Source organism: Topomyia yanbarensis, chromosome 2 (assembly GCF_030247195.1).
Source record: "Topomyia yanbarensis strain Yona2022 chromosome 2, ASM3024719v1, whole genome shotgun sequence".
NCBI classification, from domain to species: Eukaryota; Metazoa; Arthropoda; class Insecta; order Diptera; family Culicidae; genus Topomyia; species Topomyia yanbarensis.
Genome location: NC_080671.1, coordinates 423,946,187 through 423,965,008, shown reverse-complemented (window position 1 = coordinate 423,965,008; position 18,822 = coordinate 423,946,187). Strand labels below are relative to the sequence as shown.

Below are 18,822 nucleotides of genomic sequence, written 5' to 3'. Positions count from 1 at the left end.
TGTGCAGGGGTAAAATGCACAACAACGGGACATAATACATCATAACAAATATCGAAATAGCTGATTTCAATGCAGAAGGTAGCAAAAATTGCAGCATTCGAATTAACAGCTTATGTGTATTCTACTTCACTTCGGTTATGTCTCTGACATTACCTACCCATCTTTTTGTTGTTTTCCAGAAATGCTCATAGCTCATGTCCAGTATAATATTTCCATGTAATTTTTTTATGATTATTAGTCATCCCTAGAAACAATATAAAACTACAAAAAAATACATAGTTTTTTATCATTCCACGTAGTTGGACTGAAAAATAAAAAAGGGGATCAAGTCTCCTCGGTCTCCCCTACAACAAAACATGGAGTTTCTTTTCAATGATCGTTTCTGTGATTCAGCATGCACAGGGCAGCCAAAAGTTATATTCACAAAATACATATAATTTCATGATTATTATTTTCTACAACAAATATAATTTCAACGCACTCATCTTCTTGAATAGCCAAATGGAATAAAGTTGCAGTGTATATGATAAATATGTTTAGCTGTATGTATACGTATTTGTCTATCAGAATCGAGTAAACAATTATGGAACGAAAAATCTCATGCTATCGATGGAAAAACACTAAACTGCCCTACAGCTAATGTGTACACTCTTAACCTACAGCTGGCTATCGTATACCGTAATACAATACAATTAATTGTACGCACGTATGTTTATGTTTAAGCATTCAACTAACTCCTCGCCGAATATTTCAATGCCAGGAAGATTAGTCCGGAACGCGATAGAAATACTAGTCTTAGACGCTCACTCTAGATACCCGGCGAAATTACCAGTTTTTCGCTTGCTCCAAAAATCGACAGCTTAGTTTCAGTTCTACGTCAGACTCTTGATATGAGCTTTACAATCACTCACTTCAACCACGCTCGACCAGCTGAGCACAGTTGCGACTAACTATTGGAACCCGGAACGTCATCACTTTTGCAGTCGCAGTTGTTATTATTCATACAGTTGACAGTACTGCCGGAGCTTTCCCCTTGACTGTCTGTCTGCGGTGTCGTACTCAAAGCTAACGAATTCAGATCAACGCTCAACGGTAGCTGCACTGTTTCATCGTCTCGACCGCAGACTGTCTTTTCGTCACGACTGCTGCTACGACGCCGGATGTTGTAGTTGTTGTTACCAAAATCATCCAAATCCGGCAGTGACAACCTCGGTATCCGTTCGTTCAATGCCGCCTGTCGAGCCTCGAGCACTTCGTCGAATATTTCGATCAAATTGTTGATCCCGATCAGATAGCCATCCTCGTGGTTGCCAACCTTCCAGGTGCTGTCGTGGCTGATGGCCACACTGTCCGGTAGGGCAACCGTTTTGGCGAAATCGATCAACCACACGCTGGCGTTGTGTCGATCGTGCACGAACAGCAACGAACTGCCGATCACCTCGTGCTGCCGGAAGAAGTCCGAATAGCTGAGCGTTGCACGGACCGCCTTCAATCGTTGGATGTATTTGGGCTGGAAAGGAGAAGAGGATTTAACTAAGTTTCGCATGTGGTAGCGGGTCGTTCGAGGATCTTACCAGAGCGTGTGGGAAACCTTCGGTGAATTCTTTGAATGCCTCGGTGATCTGGTCCCGGGATTTCGTTGTTTTGAAGTCCTTCGAACTGGTGCCGTCACTCTTTTTAATGCCCTGCGGAACAGATAAAAGAAAAATTTGTTCAAAATTTTACGAAAATTTTTGAAATAATATGAAGCATTGTGTTGGATCTATAGATTAATTAGTTTAGAATTGGAAAGATTATATTGCTAAAATATATAAATCTGTATGTTGGCTAGATGCCAACAAAGATGATTTATTAAAAATTGTAATGTAGAATTCATCTAGCCTTTTTATAAAGATGTTCGTTTTTTAATGATTAGTTTCCATTATATCTGTATTTTCTATTTTTTTCATTATTCTAGATATTACTTTTCTTCATTATTTCGTTTTATTCTGATTTTATGATTTCATTTTTTTTTTCAAATTTATTCGTTTTTCGTTACTACTTCTCTTTATTTTTTCCACTTTTTTCAGTCTTACTATTTTTCCTTTTTTGCATGTTTTTGTGTTTTCTTTTTTCTTTTCTGACAGCTGATCTATATGTTTCAATTTTAAATGTTTCTGGTTTCTTTCTTATAGCTTTTTCATTTATACATAGCCAATATCAGTGAAGTGTAAAGTAAGAGATAGAATTATTACACCCAAGCTTGAATGATGTCGTTATCATTTGAAGTGAAACTGAGTCAGGTTCTAACCCCAACTGCTGTCAACATATATGAACTGACAGCGGTTGGGATTAGAACCCGACTCAGTTTCGGGGTCAATCAAAAATGCTATAAGTGTAGCACTGTAGGGTACAAATATGGCAATAATTTTCCGCTTTTCTAAATTTAGCATTTTGACGAACTGAACTCTATCTTTTTTGAGTTTTATGATCTTTCAGATGCATTATTTTTTCTACTTTTTGTGTGTTGTGCCGTTAATCCACATCTTTCATTTGAGTCTGATGGTTTCGGAGTTTTAGCCGCTAGTCTCATTAGTCACATGGCGTATGTTCGAACCCCATTCAGGGAGCGTTTTTGGCTGTTCGTAGGATAGTAGGACTAGCCCTGAAATTGTATTTCAGTCTAAGAATCGGGTGCTAAGTCTTATAATAAAGGTCTAGCTCCAGCAGGGTGTCGACTCATTTCTGAAAATGAAATTCCCTGATTTTCCAGGTTTTTCCAGACCTTTTTAAAAAAATTCCAGAGTGCTCAAACAAATCAAATTAAATTCACATTTTTCAATGTCTATCGTTTGAGCTTACACCATTTTTGCATTTTTAGTTAGTTTTAAACCTTTTGTATCTTCCATTTCAATTAAACCACTTTTGGACTTTTAACTGCCATGTAATTTAAATATTTCCAAATCTAAACAAGTTTCATCCTCTAAATCATTGCATACTCATCGTGATGCTTATGGGAATCACAGACCAACAGACAAAACACTCGAAAACAATGCTTCGCGTAATATAACGGTTATTTTAAATATAGTTTTGGTTGGGGCTGTGGTCGTACTTGCGATAAGGCCGCCTCTGGCATATGCACAAGTAAGCTGAGGATAGACCGCTAGTGAAAAATTGTTACCAGGCCCGAGGGATGACCGACAAGCAAATAAGTGTATGGGACCGTGTATAAACGGAGGAGCTAGTGTTCTGGAAAAATTAGCGGATTGACATTTTAGGGATGAATTTCCTCATAGTATTATGTATTTTAGTCTGTGTGGAAATGATGATGAGTCTGGGATCTTCCGTTAACTTTCTGGCAGTCGCGCTGGTGCACTGAGTGCACGCTGCTTTGAAAAGCTAGCAAATTGTCTTTGGGCAACTGCGGCTGCTCATTCAGTGGGCCATATGCGCGGCACCGTTTTAACATACTCTATCATATTCCAAATACCCTTGAAGGTGGTCGTAACCCATTCTTACGTCAATTTTCAATGTAAAGTTTGTTCGCGACAAAATATGGAAACCTAAAAACACATAGATCACTTGATGTATTCAACCAAAAATGAAATATTTTTTCACAAATATGGACGTATGTCTTTTTTATCTAAAGAATACATAATTCGTTGACATGTTAAATGCGCTTTCAAAAATGGGTAGAAAGAAATGCGTATTAGAAATAATATGTGCGGTCCAAACGGAAATCAAAAGATATCTCATTGGAATAGTTCTAAAAAGCTTGGCTAATCGGCAAGCTCTGTTCACACTGTTTCCAAAACGTCTAATACTCGATTGCCATCAGCTAAATATAAATGAAATGCAAAAAGACCAAATGGATTCGATAGTGAGACAAACATTCTGTTCGTACACTAATAAAATAATAATAAAATAAAAACGTCGTGCATAATTCGAAGCATCATCAAGGAACCAAGTCATTGAAGGTATTGATTATTTCGAATTATAGTGATAGGCAGAATATGAGGGCTAAACACTTCTTCGAAAATTGTAACGTGGATATTCTACCAATGTTTCCTGTGTGGCAATGGATTACAAAACTTGGACGTAGAAGACTTCAACCAAGCTTCATGGCATGTAACGAAATGAAGTATTAAAGTAATTTTGAACGATAGAGAAGTCTAAGTTTCTCAAGAAATAATTGGTTAAGCAGGTCTTCTGCAACAGTGGGTGAACCAGTAAAAACTTCATACCAACAGGAAGGTATCGCAGAATATATACTAAGAAGATTGTTTACAGAAACGGTTTAATCACTTCTGTGCAGTAATAATCCGCTTTTTATGTTCTGGTTAGATTTGGATTCTTCTTTTTAACCTTCCGGAAGTCATGCTAGTGCACGCTGTTCTGATAATCTAGCGAAATCGTATGAGCGCACCAGCGGCTGCTCGTTCAGAGGGTCATTTGCGCGACTTCCGGAGCATTTAATAATGATTGCGTTGTTGATACAAAACCATCCAGCACTTTTTCACAACTTTAAAATAGGGGCAAAATTCAAGAAAATGTCGAATAATCACAAAAACAAATTATAGAAACCGGTTTTTGATAAGTTTACTTGTGATTTGAGACAAACAGTTTTTTAGTCTCTCATTTGCCTGCCATTTCCCACCAATTCGTCATTTCAGAAATTAAGTACCTTCTAAACTGCCGTTGAGATCGTATTTGTCCCATGTTCTATGAGATTCCCTCTATACATAATACAATTATGCGTTGAACGGCAGTGAAAAGGTCAGTTGGAAATTCCATCTTGCAATATAATAAATACAAACAAATAAATGAATAAAGCGATTTTTAATGAAATCTGGAAATAGCAGCACGTTGTGAGATGAGTGAAGCTTCGCAGCAAAAGGGAGGCAAACTTCGGTTAAATACACTATTTGTTGATTTTAAATATTGTCGTATTCGCCCGTCTGTTAGAGGAAGGTGATATTGAAACTGGAGCTTGCGAAAGTCATCTTCATACAGTTCTGTTATATACGGAAACCCATATCGAAAACGTTGAATTTTTAAGCGGAGTTGAGTGTTTAACCGTTAGGTAACGACATAGTACGCGAGTACCATTCCAGATTTCATTTAAAATTACAATTTGCTTTCCATAACTAGAACCTGACTTTGGTAACATCATAGTACATCACTAGGCATAAATTTTAGTGAGATAAAATTGAAGATGTAGTAAATGGGCCTGAGGGGAACGTTTTGGTCGTTTCTACCGCATAGCAGACTGACAGGGTAATGGTCATTACTATTATAATTTTAAACTTATTCAAATATTTATAGATGGTTTGGAATAAGGAAGTCATCTACTTTTTTAAACCTGCTATAAGGAATCGTATGAGATCTTGTTTCCGGACAACCGGTCCTGGAGGTGTGTCCCAGCTTTGAAATACTATTTGTAAATTTCAAAGAATCCTAGCAATATGGATGTCAAAATTCTTGGGTTTGCCACAGAGATTGTTAACAATCGTCAAGGGACTATCTGATAATTTGACCCCGGAGCGGTCTTCACAACTTTATTTAGTTGCTTAATAATTCTGTCTGTCAGTGAGCGGAGCAGACAAATGACTTCAGCTGCAGACAAAAAACAGTATGAAAGCTGTGCGTTACCTAATGCCGCTATGGACTAGCACTTAACGCGAGTGGAATTGAGTTCCCAAGTAACCAATAAGCATTATAACGTAGCCTAATATCTGCTTTAGATCCACATATATAGCTGTCCTAAAAAGCCGTGAAGCCCTAAATACTTATTTAATGCCGATATTATGCCAGAAAAAGCGAAATATAGTGCAATTACTGTGCGGAGATTGACAGCTCGTTTCTGCAGTACTAATGTTATTATATAACAAAAGCGTACAAATGTCAAATTTGAAAGCCTTATATTGGAACTACTAATGCTATTAAAAAGCTTCAGTTGGTTGTCATTGTCCGCCATGGTTTTAAAACCATTTCTTATGTTTCCTTTCGGTATGATGAGCAAAAAGGAAAAATTTTAAAATAAAATATTCTGTTCAAAACCGTAATTGACTCTGTTCTAATGCATTTGTAATGAATATCCTTAATGGGTTTTCGTTCTCACATGATATGAATGTTTACGAAAATTACCTTTAGTAAGTCTCGAACTGAGGTACCTTGCCTCGTCCTTCACGGTAAGTGCGCTGCGTTTGCTTCCTGGACTATATTGCATATGTTCGATTGAAATGAAATATGCCGAATATAATCTTCAAGAAGAGTTGCATAACAAATAAACCCACAGCATTACAATAGCATTATATCAGCTTTTTATATGCTCTATAATGGCATTAAATGCACTTGTAAAGCTATAATGCTGTATGTCGGCTGTGCAGTTATGCATTATTGATTCTAATAAAGAGCTTTATTGCGTTGTTAATGCTGCAATGGAATTTCAATGCAACATTAGTGCAAATGTATAGCCAATATAATGCAATGGCTTAATGCATATGGTTACTTGGGTTGCGCTTAGAAGTAACTCGATGGCTAGTACTTGAATGAACTTGAATAAAACAAGTTTACACCGTTGAGAATTAGTTGATTACAAACCCCAAAATTGGTCATATAAGCAAAAAATAAGCTTCCGCAAAACAAGAAATCAGCTACAATGCGATATACTGTTATACGGTCATGAAGACTTATTTCAAGAATCGGCAATTTTTTTAAAGAATTTATTGCTTTATTATTTTGGAAATACAACTTGATTATCAACAATATGTTCGATTTAATAGGCATAATTACTCTACCAGTCTGTATCTCTAACATTATTGACCCATCTTTTTCGTCTACAATTTGTAAACATAAAAAAATACCCACGGTTCGGCCAAGCTAATGCATTGAGCCATGTCAAAGTAAACGGCCTGTGCACACCAAGCGTACTTATATGTATTTACCTTACAGAGTCAGAAGAATCACAACAAGGCCGTCGATAAATCAATTTGGTATCCGTATTAAATATTATATATGAGTCAGTCCACGTCAGATTTACAACCAAATTTTTTTTTGCGATCTTTAGCTGAAAATTGTTCGCACTAAGTTTTGTTTTAAATGAATACGATTCTTTTTTCAATTTATGAGTTTGTAAAGTTTTGAATTTCATTGAATTGAACATTTTTCAATCACTGATAACTCAGAAACTATTCAATTTGTAGGTATGTATGTTGGTAGCCACCATCCTAGCTCGAGTCTTGCTCTGCATGCGGCTCCACTTAACAGTACACTCAAATTTCGTCACAATTCTGCATTCAGCATACCACTGTATGAAAGGCCAAAAGGGGGGTAGGGGACCCGTAGGCAATTACACCTACTCAGTATCCGCTGGAATCAAAGAATCTTCTACTCAAAAAATATTCAATTTGTATAAAAATATTAAATAATAAAAGTTGCCTTTTCGCATAAGCTCACCGAAATTGTTTTTGCAATGCATATTTGTTTTTGCTATGTAACTTATGTATTCTGTAAATACTAGAAGCAAATTTTTTTTAAGTTGAGCCAAAAACATTTTGTTATTATTTTTTGAAATCATTTATAATTATATTGCGAAGATTCGGTAGAAATTTCGGAATGGATCTCCAAGTACTTCACGAGATAATACTATTATAACAGGTCTGTCACCGGTCGTTTAGTGTAAAATTGGCTTGTTTTCAGTTTATACTGTAATATCTCGCATAGTATTCTGATATCCACTCCAGATTTTTTCACAAAAAAGAATTAAACATGATTCTTAATATTTAAAATCGGCCCAACTTTAAAAAAATCAATTTGTTTATAATAATTGCAGATTTCATAAGTTATATAACAAAAAATATTTTTTATGTTTTTTTTTCGGTAAGCTCATGCAATATATTACTTTTTGTAAATAATTTTTTTTCCATGCATCAAATACTTATCAGTGATTGAAAAATGTTCCATTTTATAAACTTCAAAAGTTAAAAATCTAATAACTTGAAAAAAGTATCATATTGAGCCAAAACAAAAAATACGTGTCAATTATTTTTAGCTAAAGAATGCAAGAAAAAAATATAGAAGAAATTCAAATTTTGGTTGTAAATCTGACGGGGAATGACCCATACAACCATTGTTGTGAGAAGTTGTAATTATGAGATGGATCAAATATTGTTATTCTCCCTAGTATAAAATGTGTTGAGGGGAGTAAGTGAGCCAATACTTTCCAGTCGCATTTATAAAAAAATATTAACACCAGGTCGAAATTTTTCCCTGATTTGATTACAAATTCCCTGAAAATTCCAGGTTTTTCAAGTAGAATTCTCTGAAATTCCCTGATTTTCCAGGTTTTTTCCAGAAATCGCCACCCTGCTCAGGACGCTTTTGCTTATTAAATTACTTTTTCTTCGTGTTTCCTTTTTTCGGTTGTGTAGTTATCTTAATATTTTTTTTTCAATTTTCTCTTTATTTACGTTTTGTTTTCACAAAAATTTGAACTTGGTTCCTCGCTTTTTTTTTTCTTTTCCATTTTATTCACTTGATTTTTTAAAACGTCTTATTTTTTATTTTGTTTGTTTGAACCGATTCATTATGTTAGCTTAACTGAGCCGTGGATCTTTCAATATTTACGATGTGAAATCAAAGATAATTAAATCGATTTTAATTATATGTCCTTCGGACTTTGGGTACGGGGTTTGTTATTTCGTGTAAAGATCTTTTTGTTAGTGCATTGTCTGCTGTTGCTTGGGGCCATTAGTTTGCTTTTGCTCGATTTATCATTTTAGTCCATGCTGTCCTTACTATTGATGTTGTATCGTCGCTGTTGTGCTATCTTATGACAAGCGCCATTTTGCACATTTCGAGAAAAACGATTTTTAAAGTTTGAGATTGAGTATCTTGAAACTTATAAATGGTATAAATAATTCAAAGAAGACAAATGATGCTTCTATCTATGCTGCATTAATCTCTCAAATATTACGAGAATCGGTTAACTACATTGCGAGTTTTCTTTAAAAATGTAAACAAAAGTCGGTTTCACACGTGTCATAGGTGTGTATTGATGACAAAATTTGTATGGCGTGTCATAATCGTGCATGGAAAATTTTCCATAGAAAAAAATCATCAATTATTAACTTTTATTCATATCTTTGGCTTCATTTGGTCTATAAACAATCGGTGAGATGCATTTTGAAGGAAATGAGTCAGGGAATCTAGAAAAAATAGTTATTTTGGTTACAGTGTTGCCAAATATGCTATATTTCCAATTTAAAACTTAAATTGCTTTTTTCTCACAGTTCGTGTATTTTTGTTTCGAAAATGATTATGCCATTGTGTTTATCAGATAGTTTTACATATAAAAACATCTCATACATAAAGATAATTTAAGCCAACCCCCAGACACAGTCATTTGAAGCAAAAAATTAGAAATTTCTCAGCACGTTTCTCGCTATATCTCAGTAACCAAGCAGAATGTCAAAATTCTGTAAACGCCACTTTGTAGAGATTTTTTAGACAAGTAATGTGGCATATCTAACTCAGTTTACCCCAAAATGGCGTTTGTCATAAGATAGCACAACAGCGACGGTATAACATTTCACGATTAACCAGCTTGGATTGTTCGTTTGACCAATGAGTCACGATCGTATATCCGTATTTTTTGTCATTTATTTTCTCGTTGGTAGTATGGTAGTAATCGCAGATTTGTTGTTCCGGCATTCGTTGATGTCTGAGCTGCAACTACGATTGTTTGTGATTTAGTTTATGTTGATGAAGGTGGTGTGCTAGATTTGATGTTGTTTCGTTAGATGTTTCTGTACATGGCTTTCCGTAGTGTGTCATATACGGGAACTGAGTGACTTGAGATTTGGTAACACCTACTATTTCGCATTGAACGTTGAAGTAAGAAGTAGTAGAGCTTCGTCACTCGTATTCCCACGACACGAGCGCCGCAGGAAATACCTGGGAAAACATTTCTCCGGACTAATTCCATCGCTCCGTATTAGATAGATCGTGCAGACGCACATAAAACTTATCGTAGTTTATATAAACTCGGGTCTTGATTCTAACGAGGTTGGAGATGAAAGGTAATAATAAGTCTATTATACATCCAAGGACCCGTTTCAAGAATGTTTCATCTTACACGTAAATTCTGAGATCATCTTCATGTATAAAGGGCTTCGCACGAATGCATTCACGTAACATTTGGATACGTGCAATTTATTTACACGACTAGAATAAAAAAAATTGAATCTGGCACGCGTTTAGCTTAAGTAAAATAAGTTGCTGTATGCGTCGAAAAATAATATAAAACGAGCTCACCAATGTCCGGCTCTTAATCAAATAATTGATTCGGCGACTATCTCCTTTACCATCGATCAACCAAAGCGTCACATTCGGGTGGCGCTGCAGATGCGAATCGGAAAGAACGGGTGTACTTTTTAATGGTTCGAATCATTCAGGTTCAATATCCAAATCAATAGATGTTGCAATACAATATTTTGGTAGAATCTCACTAGTTTCGTCTTTATTCACAAACCAACACTTAATTCAACAGAATAAAAGTTCGGGTGAATAGGTAATTCCTATTTTAAATCAACTGCTGCCTATTTCACTAAAAAATAAAAAAAAAATCAAAACGAAAACAGCCGCGTCCGGGCGATTTAGCAGTGGTGTCACTTTTTGCCTTTCTCCTATAGAAAGGCTATGCAATCACTCTGAAAACCGACTTTTTAACCGAGGCCCGGAGGGGTGAGTCTCTTGTACCATTCGACTCAGTTCGTCGAGTAAGGCAAATATATGTGCGTGTGTGTGCGTGTGTATGTATGTATGCGACCACAAAATAAGCACATCGGTTACTCAGGAATGGCTGAACCGATTTTTTCAAACTTAGTTTCCAATGAAAGGTACAACGTTCCCATAGGCTGCTATTGAATTTTGTTTCATTCCGACTTCCGCTTCCGGAGTTACAGCTTGAAGAGTTGGGTCACGAATGAAATTCCCATATAAATCAAAAAGATGCATAACTTCATAGAATGTGTTCGAAAATGTTTGGATTTAAAGCTTCAGCTCACTGATGCCCAATCAAATCCACGTTGACCAAGCTTCGGGAAAGTGGTTGTGTTCCTGAGTTGAATTTACATCTGATTCTCAGAAATGTCTGACTTGATTTTCACAAAATCAGTCTCAAAAGAAAATTAGAATATTACTATTGAATGCTATTAAATTTTCTTTGAATCGGAGTTCTGGTTCCTGTGTTACAGGTTGAAGTATGCGGCTACATGCGAAATTTCCATATAAATCGGTAACCAATATATGTATAAATGATTCAAAAATAATTAAAATGGCTTACAAATTGCTTGAAATTGTTGACCGATACTTTTATACCATTCGACCCACTTCTTTGAGTTTGAAAAACGTGTTTTTTTTACAATGGAGAAGACGTTTACGTACTAGCCTAGTACACGTGCTATTAGTAGGTGTCCAAGCTACCACACGGGGTGTATTGGGGGCGAGTCGGGCTCGAATGGTGACGCTGCCATTAATACCGACTAAACTCCATTGGGTTCCGCCATCGTTCCCCCCAGGAACTACCTCTCGGTATTACTTCTGGGGGGATGGCTGTACTTGATGTACTCATTCACTCTCGCTCACGCGTTCATACGTCCTGTATGAGGCTTACTTGGGTGCTCTCTCTGTCACACCTTGATTCACTCTCTATCACTCCACATGAGGCTGACTTTTGTGCTCACCTCTAACATACCGTGTGAGACTGACTTGGATGCTCACCCTTTCGCTCCTCTGCAACGCCACGAGGCATCGATAGCCAAGTCCCAACATACTACGCTACGACCCTCCTATCTTGGCATGAGGCAGTCCACACAAACGCCTATATACTCGCTATTTTGCCTTGCTTCGGGGTGGCTGGGTTTACCTCTTACGCGGTTGCCAGTCGCTGCGCTAAACCTGCCTCAGTATGAACAGACCATTTACTCACTTTTTTGCGCTCGGCTCTTTTCGCTCCAACTAACCAATCACTAGTTAGTCGTGCCCGTCGTCTGTTGCTCAGTGCGCCAAATTCCCTGTAGCCTACAGGCAATCTGGGTGGATGCAATCGAGACTGCGTTCCACTTCTCCACCGCTTGACACATCCGCTGAATAAGGGTATCAGGGGTTGTGTCCCAACCACAGACGTCAAGCATTGCTCTTCTTTCGACGTCGAACCGATGACATACGAACAGTATGTGTTCGGCAGTTTCGTCTACACCTGGGCAGTCAGGGCAGGCGGGGACCTCCGCGTGCCCGAACCTGTGGAGGTACTGTCGGAAGCAGACATGGCCTGACAGTAATTGTGTCAGGTGGAAGTGAAGTTCCCCATGGGGTCTGCCCACCCAGCTCGATATGTTAGGTATCAGCCGGTGGGTCCACCTACCTTTCGAAGAGTTGTCCCACTCACGCTGCCATCTGGCGACCGAGGTCATCCTGGTGCGCTCGCGGGCTCCTCTATTTCCACGTAGCTCGAAACACTCCTCATCTTCCCGAATGACCAGCTCGACTGGCATCATGCTCGCTATCACGCAGGATGCATCATGTGATACCGTGCGGTAGGTAGATGTCACTCTGAGGCACATCACGCGGTAGGTCAGTGCTCCTGACCACGACGGGCCGCCGTACCTGAGGATAGATACGGCAACGCCGGCCAGTAACCTACGTCTACTGGCGCACACCTTTGAGCTGTTGGACATCATCCTCGATAGTGCCGCAACAGCAGTCGACGCTCTCTTGCATATATAGTCGACGTGGCTGCCGAAGGTCAGCTTGTCGTCTATAACGACTCCGAGAGACTTCAGACTCCGCTGTGAGGTGATCACGACTTCTCCCACATGGATAACTGCATGTTGTGCCGACTTGCGGTTGTTGACGATAACTACCTCCGTCTTATGATGAGCGAGCTCCAGGCCTCTCGCGCTCATCCATTCCTCCACCGTGTTGATCGCGTGTTCTGCAGTTAGTTCTACCTCAGGGATTGACTCCCCGTAGACTTCCAAGGTTACGTCGTCGGCAAAGCCCCAGGAGGGAACTTCAGTCTCAGAAACCCGTCATACATGAGGTTCCATAGCACCGGGCCTGGAATCGAGCCCTGCGGGACTCCGGCGGTAATCGGAACCCTTTTCTGACCGGCATCGGTCTCGTATAGCAGTACGCGGTTCTGGAAGTAACTTTCCAGGATCCGGTACAGACCCACCGGTAGGCTAAGCCGGTGTAACGAGAGCGCGATGGCATCCCAGCTTGCGCTGTTGAATGCGTTCTTCACGTCAAGTGTCACTAACGCACAGTATCGAATGCCTCGCCTTTTTCGTTGGATCGCTATCTCGGCAGTCTTTATCACTGAGTTGATAGCGTCAACTGTGGACTTACCCTTCCGAAAGCCATACTGGTGCTTGACAGGCCGTCCGTACCTTCTGCGTACGGGGTTAGCCTGTTGAGGATGATCCTTTCAAGCAATTTGCCAGTCGTGTCGATAAGACCTTCGGCAGCCACGTCGACTATACATGCAAGAGAGCGTCGACTGCTGTTGCGGCACTATCGAGGATGATATCCAACAGCTCAAAGGTGTGCGCCAGTAGACGTAGACTACTGGCAGGCGTTGCCGTATCTATCCTCAGGTACGGCGGCCCGTCGTGGTCAGGAGCACTGACCTACCGCGTGATGTGCCTCAGAGTGATATCTACCTACCGCACGGTATCACATGATGCATCCTGCGTGATAGCGAGCATGATGCCAGTCGAGCTGGTCATTCGGGAAGATGAGGAGTGTTTCGAGCTACGTGGAAATAGAGGAGCCCGCGAGCGCACCAGGATGACCTCGGTCGCCAGATGGCAGCGTGAGTGGGACAACTCTTCGAAAGGTAGGTGGACCCACCGGCTGATACCTAACATATCGAGCTGGGTGGGCAGACCCCATGGGGAACTTCACTTCCACCTGACACAATTACTGTCAGGCCATGTCTGCTTCCGACAGTACCTCCACAGGTTCGGGCACGCGGAGGTCCCCGCCTGCCCTGACTGCCCAGGTGTAGACGAAACTGCCGAACACATACTGTTCGTATGTCATCGGTTCGACGTCGAAAGAAGAGCAATGCTTGACGTCTGTGGTTGGGACACAACCCCTGATACCCTTATTCAGCGGATGTGTCAAGCGGTGGAGAAGTGGAACGCAGTCTCGATTGCAACCACCCAGATTGCCTGTAGGCTACAGGGAATTTGGCGCACTGAGCAACAGACGACGGGCACGACTAACTAGTGATTGGTTAGTTGGAGCGAAAAGAGCCGAGCGCAAAAAAGTGAGTAAATGGTCTGTTCATACTGAGGCAGGTTTAGCGCAGCGACTGGCAACCGCGTAAGAGGTAAACCCAGCCACCCCGAAGCAAGGCAAAATAGCGAGTATATAGGCGTTTGTGTGGACTGCCTCATGCCAAGATGGGAGGGTCGTAGCGTAGTATGTTGGGACTTGGCTATCGATGCCTCGTGGCGTTGCAGAGGAGCGAAAGGGTGAGCATCCAAGTCAATCTCACACGGTATGTTAGAGGTGAGCACAAAAGTCAGCCTCATGTGGAGTGATAGAGAGTGAATCAAGGTGTGACAGAGAGAGCACCCAAGTAAGCCTCATACAGGACGTATGAACGCGTGAGCGAGAGTGAGTGAGTACATGGGGGGAACGATGGCGGTGCCCAATGGAGTTTAGTCGGTATTACCTAGTCACCATGAGAGCCCGACACACCCCGGTACACCCCGTGTGGTAGCTTGGCATCTACTAATAGCACGTGTACTGGGTAAGTACGTAAATTGTATTCTCCATTGTAAAAAAAATACATCCAGTGCCGGCGGAAAGCGTGGGTAGTATGGGTAGTACTATCCACTCGAAAATAACCGAGTGGGTAATTACCCACTCGAAATTTTGAACCATTTAAAAAAAAATTAGATGTGCAACGCATGTATCTCGCACTACACACATTTGAAAACATCGATGTATCATAATTCCATTTGCATAAACGAACGTGATTTAATGCGAATGTAATGTAAGCATTAGAGATGGTCGGGTTCGGGTTTTTGGACCCGAAACCCGGACCCGACCCGAACCCGACGGGTTTCGGGACGGGTTCGGGTTCTGTAAATTTAAGCTTCTCGGGTTCGGGTCGGGTTCCGGGTTTTCAAATTTGAAATTCTCGGGTTCGGGTCGGGTACGGGTTTATGAAATTTTGGACTTTCGGGCTCGGGTCGGGTTCGGGTTTTTCAAATTAGAAATTATCGGGGTCGGGTTCCGGTTCGGATTTTGAACAAAACAACCCATCCATTTCATGACACTATTTGCGTCTATACACAAAACGCAGTCTTTTTTGTAGTAGTGAATTATACTTCGTAATACGAATGAATGACACATATAACCGTACCAAATGTTAGCACCTCTGAATCGCTAGACTTCGTCGTATTTTCTGGTGCTCAAATATTGTATTTTTCATTCTTGCACAAAATTCCGTCTCTTCAGATTCGCAAACTGCCTGAATTATTTAATTTTTTAAACGAACATTCATGAAAGATCATTCAACAATACGTGTTTCACATCTAAAATCTCTTTGTGTTTTATTTTTCATGATAATTAGTAATAAACCAAGTCAACAGAAATTTATCGGAAAATATCGGTTCAACATTCTATAATGGAATATAAATTTTGACAGGTCCTTTAAAACCGATACTTAGGCCGCGGCGACTTTTTCTCTACGTAAACGGTTTTGTGGGGGTACATTCGTACCCCAGAACTAAAATCACTCTAGTATGTCTAATTTTTATTAAATTTATAATTAAATTGGATAGTTTTATTCTAAAATCATTCGTAAAGTAACCTGTTTAAAAATATTCGTGTTTTGACTATTTAAGTATGTAATATTTCATTTTGTATAGAACAAGTCTTTAAAATACGTCAAAATTCCCTTGTTTCTTCATATTGCTATGACTCCGGTATTTTCTAATCGATTTTAACCATTTATACGACGTTGTAAAGCTTATTAAATTTCGTTTTGAACAATTTTTTTCAAAAACCAGTCAAAAAGTATATTTATTCCGATGCTTTTTTGAAAACCAAACGCCAACACAAACGTTAAAAATACAGCAATATGCAGTAACAGAGATGAAACAGGAAGGTGTCGAAGGAATAGGTAGAACCGGTGCATTGTACGTGTATATAAAGTAAGTATATTCCAGAGCCTGGTCTGTAGAAGATAACGAATCGAATGATGCGTCTTGCATAGTAAATACAAATCATATTCACGAATGTGTTTTGAATCTTTCATCCGCAAACGCAAAAATTACGATACCGATCCAGACGCATTTTCTAGTTACTTTGCTATAGTGCTTTGTTATACCAAATAACAGATAAATTCAGCAGAGTTGGAACTTATACAATTTTACGCAAGTTTCTCGCTTACTATGTATCGATATTTTGCTTTTAAAAAAATATATAATTTTTTTTTGAATTATGTACACATGACAAAACACTAAAGCTAACGGTTTTGTGGGGTACATTTGTACCCCAAACAAACTTTAAGCAAGCACTGTTAAATTGGTCAAATGAAACAAATAGGTTGTACCTGCCTTCACGGAAGTTTAATAATCAAATTGGTTTATGATAAAGATTTCTTGCAATTAAAATAAACTGTAACGGAAAAATAAGGATTTGGACTAATAAATTTGGTGATACTTTGGTGTCATTATGGCGGCTTAAATTTAAAAAGGGCACATTATTTTTTTAAAGCAGATAGTTTAGGCCAAATTTATTTTCTAGAGACTATCTTTGCTCCATCAGACCTAAACCTAGCTTCACTTCCGCCAGGTTTCGTTGTTCATGACATGGTGATGGGATAATAGCACCATTATCAAATCAGTGGTACATATATGATACAATCACTTTCTGTCAGATTGTTCCCGGGCTGAGCTGCTGCATGATCCAGATTCCTTCATGAAAATACATGAATTTCCACGAACTTAACGAAATGATCGCAAAATTTTTGTGTGTTCTGTTGAAGCCATTAACGGATTTTTAAAAGTTTGGAGTCGTTCCGAGAACTCCATTGGATATGTCGAAGCATCTCTATTGGCGCGCATACCGTATAATCTGAAGCATAAAATAACTTAGATACCCAATCATAGATCGTCCTAACGCTAATTATGGGACATCAAGAACACGTCAGAGAATGATTGATACCCTTCGATACGGGTTTGACCGTTCCAACCAGTAACGTGGGTGACGTCATGTAAACTGTCGAATACGAATTGCCAATTGTCATAGCTTAATTTAATACATGTAATAAATTATACGAAACTGCTTTGCAGGAATGGTTTCTGATAACAAATCAGAAATTTTGGTTAATTACGACGGGCAAGGTTGTTGGAAACTGTGACCATTAAGCTTTCTGTTTCCCCATGAGTTGGCCGCCCATTTAACTTAATTTCCGGTTAAGATATCAACGATTAATCATGTTTCTCAGCACGTTACAAATTTGACGTTCAATAATAGTAAATATAAATGCGGATTCTACTCGGCAGTGATTTGTTTTTCCATATGCAGATATAACTCAATGCTCACTTCAGATTCGAGTGATTCTACTATTCTTAGATGAGTCAAGGGTCCAGCTCGGGTGCCTACAATTAAAAATCTTCGAGATCTTTGGTTGATTCTCCGTATTAGCAAGTCGGATTCGGATCGGGCTTCTCAAATTTTAAATTTTCGGGTTCGGGTCGGGTTCGGGTTTTTAAATTTTAAAATTCTCGGGTCGGGTCGGGTTAGGGTTTTACACAATTTTCATTCTCGGGTACGCACTATGGGTCACAAGGGCGGTTTTTCGGTACAAAAATCAATAGCTCCCAAACCGTTCATTTTAGAGAAATTTTGTCTGAGAGAATATTTTTGGAAATTAAATTGGCTTTCTTTTAAAGTAAAATGTAACTAGGGTGGTCCTCTCAAACATTCTTTTCGAAAAAATATTTTTCGAACAAAATGGTGTAGCAAGGTATTTACTTCAGCAAAGTTGTAGAAAAATGTTTTTCAAGTAACATTTTCAAATGCGTCAAAGTTATAGCATTATCGGTTTTCATGCTATAATTATTTTTCTTCTTTAACCTAGGGTGTTTCTGAAAAAGTCAGTTTTTTAACTATAACTTTTTAAGTAGTTAGTCTATCTTAATACTTTCTATGAAGCAATTTTAGTAATTTTCATTGCGCATATTTCTGCTGAAGAATGTGAATCGATATCATTTTTCGTTATCGAGTTACGATCATTTTTTAAATAGAAATGATAGTTTTCAATGACCTCTAACTCAGAAGGTTGCAAAAAGTAGCAGCTAAATTTGTACTTTCTCGAAAGTGCATCAAAAATACTATAAATTATCTCAAAATCAACTTTAGCTTTTTTATCCTTCAGAGAAAAATGTTGACATCAACATTATGATCAAATGACATCAGCTTACGGCTGTTTTTAACCCTTTCATTCCCAACTTTTTTCTAGTGCATGTAGGGTTTCAAAACTATTTATCCTTGAAAACGGTTGGGTCAAGAAACACGAAAAGCCTATCTTCATAAAGATAGGTGCTTCCATGGCAGTGCTAGAAGCTGGTCAATTTTTATCTTGTATTACTCAATGCAATTCTCCTAGAATAATTACAATAGTCCAACTACGTAGAAAACGTAGCCAACGACAGTCTAAATTGATAAGTTTTATCAGTTTTCAATAATATTGCACCATAACGAAGATATATGAAAAAATCATTTTCCGTCGTCAACGTAAACTATCCCTGG

At 38.9% G+C, this 18,822-nt stretch overlaps 1 protein-coding gene across 3 annotated transcripts in view; it reads right to left on the bottom strand.

The window, feature by feature from the left end:
• Positions 1–428: 428 nt before the first annotated feature.
• LOC131685281 (inositol-trisphosphate 3-kinase B) overlaps positions 429–18,822 on the bottom strand; it is a 486,498-nt gene continuing 468,104 nt past the window's right edge. For all 3 annotated transcript variants that reach the window (XM_058968886.1, XM_058968887.1, XM_058968888.1), the window contains exons 7-8: positions 1,575–1,685; positions 429–1,510 (exon numbers count right to left, since the gene is read on the bottom strand). In XM_058968886.1, coding sequence (XP_058824869.1) covers positions 947–1,510; positions 1,575–1,685 — 675 coding nt within the window. In that variant the 3' untranslated portion in view covers positions 429–946. The remainder of the gene's footprint in view (positions 1,511–1,574; positions 1,686–18,822) is intronic.